A 12,679-nucleotide genomic window follows, 5' to 3' on the forward strand; every position below is an offset into this window, starting at 1 on the left:
ATAATTGAAAAATATATAAACTTAGTTAAAATAACAGAGAAATTAAGATGATATTCTGTTTTGAACTATGCAATCAAACATAAATTATCATTAAGCAAAAAGAAATTTTGAATTGAAAATCATAAGCTCTGTAATGAAATTTTATGAAAATGTACATGTAATAATCTATTACTAGAAAAATATGTGCTTTTAATGATCCAATTTATTTTTTAATTTACCTTGAAAGGAAACTTAGCTCATGAAATTATGTTTAGATTTAATTTAAACATTTTAAAAATGTAATTTATTATGACTATGCAAGATATGGAGTTATATATACAAACTCATTTATGAATAGGTATTTATCAACATATGTTAGTAAATGAATTTTTGTTATGTATCCTATTAATGTATTTATTGATATTAAATATTGTAGTTATATAATAATTTTTTAAAGTCATCTTTTCAATTGCATTTGTAATTTTATTCTCTCCAGATTATTATTATTATTAAATATCAAATGCTTAAAAACTTATTTAGCATAAAAATGTGGTGGCATTTTGATTTGAAAAGAATTTTGAATTTATCTTATATTAGTTTTTGTTTGTTCTGAAAATTTTTTTAGCTATTTCTAGATTTGCTTAACAATCAACTCAAAAATTGAAATCATATCTATAATTATAATACTAGCTTAGCTAATAGGAAAAAAATATATATATTTGAAATAAATAAAGCTTGAAAATGCATGTAAAAATTTGTTTAAAAGTGATGGTTTAATGGTGGCTTATGATTTCCCCAGCAGGTAGCACCCCAAACTTGCAAATCCCTCTACTGGAATAATTGTGGCTTATTCTTAGTGGCACATGTTTTATCACCTAAATGTTTATGAACATGGGCTTGACTGATAGAACAACTAACTCATCACTGATGATGCGACTTCCACTCAACCATTAGCCCACTGATGCACACAATTGAACCAGAGTCCAATCTGATTTAAAGTAGCAACAAGTTATTGCTGTGGTGTCTGAATAAAAGCACAAAATATAAAAAGTTGCTGCTTTACATTTAATTGAGAAAGACATTTTGCTTTCTGTGGCTTAATTTTTCTAATAAAATAATGGCTTATGTTTGCAAATAAACTTTGTTGAAATTCAACAAAGCAACTGGGATGCAAAAATGAAATTGCTAATGTTGCCAGACCTGACACTAAAAATAGCACAAATTTTAGTAATTTATTTCAAACATTTGAATTAAAATTCCAGATAGTTTAAAAATTTATCAAAATAAATAAGCTTAAAATTCTTTGTGTAATATTTGCTATTTTCTTGTCTTGATACTAAAAATAATCAATTTTAGATTTTAATATTCTTACCAAGCACACCACTTAAATGAAATGAAATTCCTGGATTTGCTCCTGACATCTGATCAAATGCAATTTTAGATTCTTTCTATAAAAAAAAATGAATGTTTGTTTAGCTGGTTTTCATAAGATAAAAGAATGAATCAGTAATATATAACAGATTTTATTATTGAATTTCATTAATGTTTCATTTTAATATATTAGATTACCATTCAAGATTTTTTAGTTTTAAAATGATTTTTTTGAAAATAGAAACTTAAATATTTATTTTTTTAAATAGTGTTTTAAATTTTCCATATCTGTTTTATATTTAGTAAAGTATTTTCTATGATTTTTACTAAGTTATGATTTTTTACAATATATTGAATTTTATTTCTAACTTCAGTTTTTTTTCTATTCCATTAATATTATCAATAGTATATTCTAATTCCACTGCTATTTTAGATTTTGGCATATATGTTTGAGCATTATAGTCTAATCATTTTACTAACAATTCTTTAAATTCTTAGGTATATTAACATTACATTTTTTTACAATTAATTTATCCTTCCAATCAATTATTTCTTTTAGACTTGGTATATCATAATGCTTTACTAATTTATTATATTTTTAATGAAATATCTGTNTTAAAAATGTAATTTTAAATATTGAATGATAAAATCATTCAATATTTAAAATTTGTAAATAAAAATCCTGTATGCTTCATTTAGTTCTAATAAAGTAATATGTAAGTAAATCTGAACTTAATTTTAGTTTCTGATGTTTATATTCTAATTCATTATTGAATTTTCATAAAATTTTTTGTTGAATTTAAAACAAAATGTTTTCATATATTATTTGCATTTCTCTTTAGTAACATGATACAATTATTGATTGTGTAAAAATAATGGAACCTAAATTTATGATTCATGAGTAAAAATTATTAAGAAGTATCAAATTGATTATTTTTCCCTGTTCATTTATTTTTAGAATTTTTTTATACTATTTATCTAACACAAAGAATTTAACAAATCAAAAAGAAATTATTTTCCTGTAGAAGTTAGGTTGTTTCTACCTATCATTTAAATTTATGTAAGAACTATAAACACAACTATTATGTGTGTGTTGATTGAATATCTTTCATGATTTTATAAGATATTGATGTAATACAAATATAATGCAATTAATATTGACTTTGTGTAATTTTTATTGAAAATAAATTAACTACTAATATGGTTAAAGCTGAATTTAAAACACTGAAGTGCTTTTCTGAAATAGAGCCATTAAATTAAGTATTTTACTTTTAAAGAGCAAAAAGAACAACTTTTAAAAAGCAGAATTTATAAAAGATATTTGAAACAGGATGTTCTACACACTACCTCTTTAGTTGCTTAAATGCAAAATTATAAATTATACTAATAAAATGTTACTTAAAGAGAAACAAATCAAAACATGACAAAAAATTAATATTAATCATCTCAGCAATGTTAGTTTTATTCCAGTATTATCTTATCATTTTTAAGATAATACTGGAATAAAACTAAATTTACTGAGGTGATTAATAAAATGTTTCTAAATTAAACCAGTTTAAGTGGTTATCTGATCTATTTTGAAATATAGGTTTATCTGTAAGAGGAAAATTGGAGTTTGAATTTTCCTATAAAAAATATTACAAGAAAAATAATCATAGGAAATAATAGCATAAAAGTGTTCATAGTTTTTCATATAGCATGTTTATGATGATGATCATTTTTAAGTTTTAAAATAGATACAGTAAACACACCAACATAAATATATGATTGTAAACTTGAAACAGTTATTATTTCTAGTATAACTTTGCTTATAGAAATTATGCAGTTTTGGTTTAAGAAAATTTTTTAACAGGCATCCTTCACCAGAAATTGGAATTACATTTTAAATGAATGTTTGGTGATAACTACAGTTGTTGAAATATTGACAATATGGGGAAAGAGGATAACTGTAATATTAAATACACATTTTATTTTTTAAAATAATTTAATTTTTATCAAAAATAAAACAGTAGCGCGTCGATTATTTGAATATCGATCAACTGAAACATTGGTTAACTGAAAGCATTCCAATTGGACTGTGTCGTGCTGAATCAAACGTTTTTGATACTAGATTAACTTCTAAAGTATAATTTTTTTTGTTTTTATATTTTTCAATTTATTTATTTTGTTTGTACAAAATAAAGAAATAATTTTGCACGATACAATAGCACAATTAGTATTAGAAAAATTTTTGTTAGGCTTACCATCGACAAAAATTCAACGCGAAGCGACATGCAACGGAGATAAAGTTAAACATGGGATATATTAATATACTATTATTGGGATATACTATATTAATAATGTATTTTTTTGTACGTAATCAGTTATCTGAAAAATCAATTTTCCGAACAACCCCAGTTCCCAATTGATTCCGATAATTGATGCTCTACTGTATAACAAAAATTCTTGTAATCAGACAAATGTAAAAATGATATAATGCAGTATATAACCAAGATTAAATGTTAAGACATTTTGCATTATCAGATCACAAAAATAGTAATTCAAATAATAATAATAAAAAAGTTATATTCAAAAATATTTGAGACAGAGCATTAATGAAGCCTCTTCCACTTCTTTCAACAGTTCATTGTATGTAATGAAAATCACCAAATATACATTGAATGAACACCACAAACAACATTGGGAAAATACCTGATGTTGATCAGGGCTAATGAATGAAAACATTTGTATTATTAAATAGTTTTACTGGTTTTGGTGTTTTTCTTGATGCCTCTTCTGTGTGGCTTATACAATTGAATTTTTCAAAATTTGATTGTCAATTTTGATTAAACTTTTCATTTTACATAATATGAATAGAAGAGATTAAAAATGTAATAAAAATTGGGGTCCATGATTTCATTTTCAAGATAACGTGTGGTCAAAGTGACAATGTCCAAACTTGTTAGTGCAAGTGCATGCAATATTTTTTTATTCAAGCCAGTAGTGTTGTTTCAGGGACTCTTTAAAATATTGAATTGCTAGCACTTTGACTTAATTCTTAGTTTGTGTTCAGACAGGAAATGAATTGTATTTAAACATTTGACGTATAGTATGTCACTGAACTTGTATTATGAATTGTAAAATAAAATATGAATTACTGTGTTATAAAATAAAACTTAGATATTTTTATTATGTTTTATATACATATACTGTATTTACTAGCGTATAAGACAACCTCGCTATATTCGAGTAAATACGGTATATAGGACAATGTGTGACTAACCCTTTCACAAGACATTATTCTCCGTGCATTCACTTGGGCTAAGCTTACAAGGAGACCCTACGGCTTTGGGGAAACGGATTTTGATGATCTTTGGTGTAGAGATAGTACACCATGTGAGTGTACTACCTGTAAAATACTAAAGTGCAATACTCAAATATAAGAGAAAAATGAACTTAAAGTTTTTTTAGCACTTTATATATAAATTATACATGCTTCCATTTGAATGACTTGTGGCTGAGTGGTAACAATCCTGACTTGTACACTTGAGTTCCTGGGTTCGATTCTCGTGTATACTTTTTTTTTTTTAAATTCATGAATACTTATAATGTATTTATTTATTTACTCATTCATTTATTTCTTATTATTTATTTATTTTAATTTAATTTCTACTATTCCAAGTCTAATATTTTTTTACTTTTGTTGACAATAATGGCACATTCTTAACACCTATGTGTCAACTTTCCCATCTAATTGTTATCACTAACGGTGACCGAGCGTTTTTTCTATTGGAGTTCTTTTTCACTCACTCTTTAACAGTTCGTTTCTGAATTTCGACACGAATAGATGTATTTGTGCAGTGAAATTTATTTTGAATGATTATTTTATAATTAAAAAATTGTCATCAAGAGAAGCAAGTTCATGTTGTGACGAAAAAACTGTTGATGATAACTCTTTATACAGTGATGTTTCGAAGCAGCGGCTAAAAGATGGAGTAGTGTATTTGTACTATCTATACATCAAAGATCATCAAAATCCGTTTCCCCAAAGCCGTAGGGTCTCCTTGTTAGTGTGTGTTATCCATACACATTTTTCATATGTAGAATTTTTATAGATCCAGTCCATTCTGTGGTTATGAACAGAATTATGGCACATTTGCTCTATTTAAATGTTGGCCTTCTACCGTGAGATTACATGCACTACTGATTGGCTGTACCAATGTTTACCTTATCTGTACCTCTCAGTTATTGCCAGGTTGCATTGCTATGCAAATTAATTTTGAAGTACTGTATTTATTGATGGGTTATTTATTGATATCCAATATATATATATATAATGTGTAAAATAAAATATTGAATATTATTTCATTATAACTGTGATATTTATCTTCTTCAAACTTTTAATTTAAATTTTTAGAAAATAAATTGAAAATGATATTTCAAAATTTTTTTTTAAAGTTGAAATTTGAATTAGACCAAATTTTAATAACAAATGCCAGTCATTAAAAAATACAGTAGAGTGTTGTTTATCCGAATCAATTGGGGACTGAGGTTGTTCGGATAACTTATTTTTCGGATAACCGATTATGTACCTATATATTAACCTATTCCATGTTGAAATTTTTCTCGTTTGCATGTTGCTTTGCGTTGAATTTTCATCAATGTTAAGCCTAATGTAAACTTTTTAAAATGATCATCGTGGCTATTGTATCGTTAAAAATTATTTTTTAATTTTTTACAAACAAAATAAATATATTGAGAAATATAAAAACAAAAAAAGTATACCTTAGAAGTTAATCTAGTATCAAAAACGTTCGATTCAGCACTACACACAGTCCTCAGAAAACACCACATAAAAGTGCCAGTGCTGCCAGCTAAAACACACACACCAACAAAAAAAATATATTGGAATAGCCTAAGATATAGCCAAAGATTGCAGCACCACAGCACTAGCGAAAATTTAAACTTGACGACTGGAATTCTTTCGGATAAACAACGCTCTACTGTAATACTTTTTGGTGAGTAGATCACTTTGAATCAAAAATTTGAGTTCCAGTTCTTAATCAGTTCTTGAACAGTTTTCTGTAAATAAGTTTTTATGACAATTGTCATCAAAAGAATTGTGAATGATATTTGAAAACAATTGTCTGTAATGGTTTTTAAAATAATGATAATTAAGAATTTATTTTTGAAATTAAAAACATGTTTTGCAATTAAAACAGAGTTGAAATTGGCTAATATTTACATTTATGAAGTTTTAAGATATAAAATATATTTAATTTATAAACATCTTCAGTGAATTTAATTTTAAAATTGAATCACTATTTTTTAATTTTTCTTTTACAGTATCCTGATGGGAAGCTAATGCAAATCAATTTGACTGGATTTCTCAATGGGAAGAATGCAAGAGAATTTATGACTGAACTATGGACTCTTTTGTTAAGTGCTCAAGAAAATATAGGTGGAATTCCTGCAGCATTTTTAGAGCAGAAGAAAGAAGAAATTAAGAAGAGACAGGTAAAGATATAGAAACTTATGTAATTTTCAAATAATATGAAATTTGCATAGTTTAAAACATTGTTAGATTATGGATTAGATTTAAAAAATGTTGCATTAAAGTTTGTTAAAGAAAAACAAAACTTTATTAAAACTAATTACATAACAATATTAGACTTTTTATAGTTACAGGTAGCCCTCTGTTTATGCTGACTCAATTTATGTTGATTCACAATAATGCCGCTGCGCAATTCGCCGTCTTGTGGTGTAATTTCCCAATTTCCCCTAAGTCAGACTGATTTTCATTTAAGTGTTAATGTATTTACCAAGTCGCGATATTGTACATTTGTTAAAACAGATTTTTATTGAATATATTTATTTTTTTTGTTTAATATTATTGGATATGTATACATTTGCATTAAATTAATATTAAAATACTAAATGTTTAGCTTCCCACAAGTCAAGTTATTAAACTTAATAGACCAATAAATGTCGTCCGAATCCAGAGAGCTAATGAACGTGAATAGTTCGTATGCCGTATCAGTTCGTTCAGGAAAACACCTTACGACACAGTAGCACTTCCAGCAATCACAAGTTATCGTTAGCACGATGAAACTAACTTCAATTTTTCTGCCCAAACTGACCTTATATATGCATTACGGTGGCTGGCGGTCGACCAATCAGTGTCTTTGTTTGTCTGTAGCTCTATTTTGGGTTAGCATATCCTTTCAACTATGGAAAGTTTGATGGATGAACTTTGTGAGTTAGATAATGATTAGGAGTGAAGTGCAAATCTAAAAAGGAGCATCATCGCATCCATTTGACCATTCCGAAATTATTAATGAAAGAAAACAAAAATCTAAACAATTACAAATGGATACTTTTTTTTCTGAAAAATGTAAGATATTCGAAACTTTGAAATACAGTGGTGCCTCATATAACGTACGCCTCGAATAACGGACTTTCTGTTTGGCCGTTACGTGATTCAAGCAACAGACTGGCTGCGAACAACAGACTTTCCATTTGGCAGTTAAGCGAAGGAGTGAGGCGAAGAAGTGCGAATGATGTTTCCACTCTTTTGCCGTTGCCAATGACAATGACAATCTGCTATTTCTATAATACATTAGTATTATTAGAATATATTATTAGTATATCTGAAGTACAGAGCTCCCGTTGGGATTCGGCTTGCTCCCTTGTTTATTACATACATCGCCTCAGTGCAGAGTATTTACATTTATTCAAGTGTTGTGCAAATCATGGCTTCTAAAAAAAAACAGAAAGGTGATTTCAATTGAAACAAAGCAAGAAATCGTCAGAAGGAGTGAAAGTTGACAAAAACTTCCTTGTCAAATGGGGAGAGGTTCAGGAGTTTACCAACACTCATTATCCAAACAGAGCTGAGGCCAACAGGATCAATGATCTCTACAATGACACCCTTGCCCATCATTTCCGACAGGTGTTGAAGAAGAGAAAGAAACAGACCACCTTGGACATGTTTTTCAAGAAGCCAGCAGGGAAAAAACAAAGGATGGAACAAGAGGAGTTGACCCCTCAAGCTCCGGTAGCCTCTCCTGAATCTGACTCCAATTAAAAGACTATAAAAAGGGACCTGCTGCAATGTGTAAAAAGTCTCTATCTGTATGAATGTGTAAAAAGTCTCTATCTGTATGAATGTGTAAATAAATCGTTCCTCCACCTCCTCCTCACAGCATCTGACTACCCGGCATAATTGGTGACTGCTCCATTTTCATTTTTTTTAATGGTACAGTATGGTTATTTTATGCTGTGGAACGAATTATATATTTTAACATGTATTTCTATGGGAAAATGCGTTTCGTATAACAGACTTTTCACTTAACGGACATGCACCAGGAACGGATTAAGTACATTATACAAGGCACCATTGTATCATTTGTTTTTCTTAAGATCTTTTAATTAATAAAAACATTTCATTTTATCATAAAATACATTTAAAAAAATTAAATTTATAATATATGTATTTTGTATTATATTGTATTAATTAATAAACAAAATTATTTCCTTATTTTTCACTTATGTAGAACCTAACCTTATACCTCACTGTAAATATGGGTTTATTTTACGCCAATTCGATTTGTGCCAGCTTTTGTAGGAACGGAACTGTGGCGTAAACCGAGGGTTACCTGTATTAATTACCAAAATACAGTCTATTAAAAATTAGTTTAATTAGCACATAGGTACATAGTAACAATTAATTGCTTGCTAGTCAATAACTGTACTTATTGGCTTAAATGATGATTAATTCTCAATAATCTGAGAAATCAGTAAATAATCATTACATTGGAAAAACACTACTACTGTTTAAATTTAAAATTATTAGTATAACATTAAATCCACAAAAATATTCTTGAAAGTTTGTTTCTAATTGATCCAGTGATCAAGGAACATCATCTTAATATAACAAAATATTGCTACCTAATTGGTAGTAGGCATTATTTCTGCTGTCACTGATTTAAGTTACAGAATGATTTGATTATTTACAATTGAGTTATTAAACAGAAAAGAAAATATAAAAAATAGTAATTTTTTAAAAATAACTATTAAAATCTGAATATATTTATTTGAGTTACAGAAATACATATTTTATTAAATTTCAGTGCTTTGGATTAGAAATATTGGTTCATGGAATAGGTTAAATTCCATATGTTTAAAAATATTTGTTATATTTTAAAAATGAATTAAATCAATATTGTTTTTTTAGGTAATGTTGATGATAATTAAATATATGATTTGATTTAAATTGGTTTAGAATATTAAATTGATGGGTTTATTTGGTTATAGATGTGAAAATCATTTTTTAATACATGTTTTTATGAGACTTATTGATTTTATTTTATAAATACATTGATTAAAACTAACAAGTTATATATTTAGGAGGAGCAAGAACGCATCCAAGCCAATTTAAAAAAAATTGAGGACAGAGAAAGAGAACGGGAACGTAATAGAGACAGAGATAAAACTACTACTGAAGGAAAAACTAAGAGAGATCCTGAAAGGTACATTTTAAAATTTGTCAAATAGTTATTTATATATTTATTATTATTATTATTATTATTATTATTGGCATTTGAATATATGAATAAAAATTAATTCTTTTTAAAATTGATAAACTTGTTGTTTTTGTAATGGAGTAGGTGAAATATTGTCAAAGATTATTGTTTTATTACATTCAAAATTTGATTGAATTGAACAATCTGGAAAGAAAATTGCTTAAATAAGCATGGTATTGTAAGGTTACTTCTTAGGTTTGATAATTATATATGTGTATAATTTTTTTCCAGAGCTTCAGCCTCTCCAAAATCAAAGGGCGACTTACCCAATAAAGTAGAAAAACATTCTACAGAGAATCGTCATGGACAGTCTCATTCACCTTCACCACATAAAAAAACTGACAGTGCTAGAGACAGAACTAGATCAAGATCAGCATCACCTAAGTTGAAGCGCACATCAGATAGTCATAATAAGAGCCATGTGAGATCTGATTCACCTAGATCAAAGCATTCATTAGATCATCATAAAACACGTTCACGTTCAAGATCACCTTCAAATGTGAAGCGGTCAAGTGATAACCAGAAACGATCTCGTTCTAGATCGACATCCAAATCTAAACGCATGAGTGGTGGTCGTAGGATGCGTTCTCGTTCTCGATCTATCTCGCCTAAAACAGGAAATGTAAATGTTACAAATAGACGATCGATTGAAACACATCAAGTTAAATCACGATCAAGATCAGTTTCACCCAGAACAAAGCACATTTTAGAAAATCGTCGTCGTTCTCCATCTCGTTCACCTTCACCAATTAGAAGAAAACATCTTGGTAGCGGGCGCCGTGGCCATTCTAGATCTCCTTCTCCTCATAGTAGAAGAATAAGTGATAATCATCGTGCAAGATCTCCTCGCCCGAGGAAAAGAAGAAACAGGTAGGCTTTAAAATGTAGCAGGTGCTTTGTTTTAATCCATTTTATCTTACTTTAATATTTATTAAATATAAATACATAGTAATAATAAATAGATAAGCACTTGAACACTTCTTTTTCAAATAGTTTAGAAAAGATGTTGCAAATATTACTTAAATCATGCATAGTTACAAATAAAATTTTTTATATAACTGGATTGATTTTTAAAATTTAAAAAGTATAAATGTTTGTGATACAATTTTTTTTTCAATGGTTAGTTTTAATTTAAATTAGAATATTTTTAAAACTGTTTATTTTTAATTGGACTTAAATAAATTTGGTATTATAAAAAGATATAGGGTTTTTTACATTTTGATTCTTAATATACCTGTTTATTCTATTGGCCTGTCACTTAACAAAGTTTTCATTACATTTGGTTATTTTTAATTTTTTCCAGAATACTTTGACAACCAAAACAGAGTTGTAGTTACATGTTATATTTTGATTGGCTCTTTTCTAATGTATGGAATATGCTATTAATTCTGGTTTTTTCACATAAATTTGAAAGAAAAAGAGAAATTTGCATTATCAAAATAGTTCACAAATTAATTAGTAATTATCTTTGATACTTTTTTGGAGATAACAAACTTTCAAGTAAGAATAGTTATTTTAGTGATGTGGGTTGATTTTTCTCAAGAAAGACTGCTTTTTGTCTGTTGCAAAAAAGAAAAAAATAGAACATTAAAAATTTTTTATAAAGTTTAGCGGTAATTTTTAATACTGAACAGGAATGTCTACTAGTAATAAAAATCATGAAAGGCATAGAAAAGTTGTGGCTTTGCTAGCTAGTCTAGAATTTTTATATTAGTAATTATCAGAAAAAAATGAATTTTTGAAAAGGAGTAATCATTTACATTTTATCAGTAACTAATGCTAAATATCAAGTACTTATTTTATACCCAAATGTACTTTTAGAGATTAATTTGCATAGATTGTCACATACAAAAATGAAATTTCATGCAAATTAAGCAGACAGTAATGACTCCAAAGAAGATATAAACTGGAGATACAATGCCTGCTTATGCTCGGTATACTGGATAATACACTGTAAGGAATGCTGCATACATTGCCTAATTTATGTGAAGGACATTTATAATAATTATTCCATTTGTGTAATGTAATGGCATCACTCCATTAGAAGGCAATGTTTTCAAATTTATGTTTTCTTGATAGATTTTCTTTGAATGTAAGATGTATTATCTTACAACAGAAACTTTGGTATCATATTTTAGTCAACAAATGTTAGATGAGGCACAAACTTCTTATACATTGAGTTATGATGAAACAGCTAACGTAGAAAATAAGAAAGAACTCCAAATAGTGAACAGATTCTGGTCTGATAAGAAAGGAGAAATTGTTTGACTTCTAAACTCTACTTTCATTGGATGAGTTGATACAACTACAATACATGCAACTGTATTCAGTGTCATTGAGAAAGGAAATCTATCATCACATGAACTGTTGATGATTGCTTTCAAGGAATGTAATGTAAACAAAGTGATGAGACTTTGAAGATGCTGTAGCAATTTGTAAAATAGAGCTAATTGATATTGGAATTTGTTCCATTTACACTGTTCATACTGCTTGTTTGTAAAGCTCATGTGAGTTACGAGCTATAGATATGTCTCTGATTTTGTTATTACAGTGTATGATTTCCTTGATGGATTTCCATCAAAATGGGAAGCATATTTACATTTAAGTAATAAGAAATGGCTTGATAAAGCATTTTTTTTTATATGGTGGTTGACACTTTCAGATGCTACTATTGGTTGATTTATGAAATAGTTATCTTCTCATGCCAAATAATTCTTTCCAGATAAAAATTAAGACTAGTATCTATCAATGTTAACAAACTATAA

The 12,679-nt window shown here is 27.8% G+C and overlaps 1 protein-coding gene across 5 annotated transcripts in view; it reads left to right on the forward strand.

The window, feature by feature from the left end:
- Positions 1-12,679, forward strand: part of LOC111626901 (serine/arginine repetitive matrix protein 1-like) — a 136,319-nt gene that overhangs the window by 71,654 nt on the left and 51,986 nt on the right. For all 5 annotated transcript variants that reach the window (XM_023370426.1, XM_023370422.1, XM_023370423.1 and 2 more), the window contains 3 exons: positions 6,676-6,846; positions 9,739-9,860; positions 10,146-10,784. In XM_023370426.1, the coding sequence (XP_023226194.1) occupies positions 6,676-6,846; positions 9,739-9,860; positions 10,146-10,784 (932 nt within the window). The remainder of the gene's footprint in view (positions 1-6,675; positions 6,847-9,738; positions 9,861-10,145; positions 10,785-12,679) is intronic.

The sequence above is a fragment of the Centruroides sculpturatus genome, unplaced genomic scaffold (assembly GCF_000671375.1).
Source record: "Centruroides sculpturatus isolate CEXI.00-Female unplaced genomic scaffold, Cexi_2.0 scaffold328, whole genome shotgun sequence".
NCBI classification, from domain to species: domain Eukaryota; kingdom Metazoa; phylum Arthropoda; class Arachnida; order Scorpiones; family Buthidae; genus Centruroides; species Centruroides sculpturatus.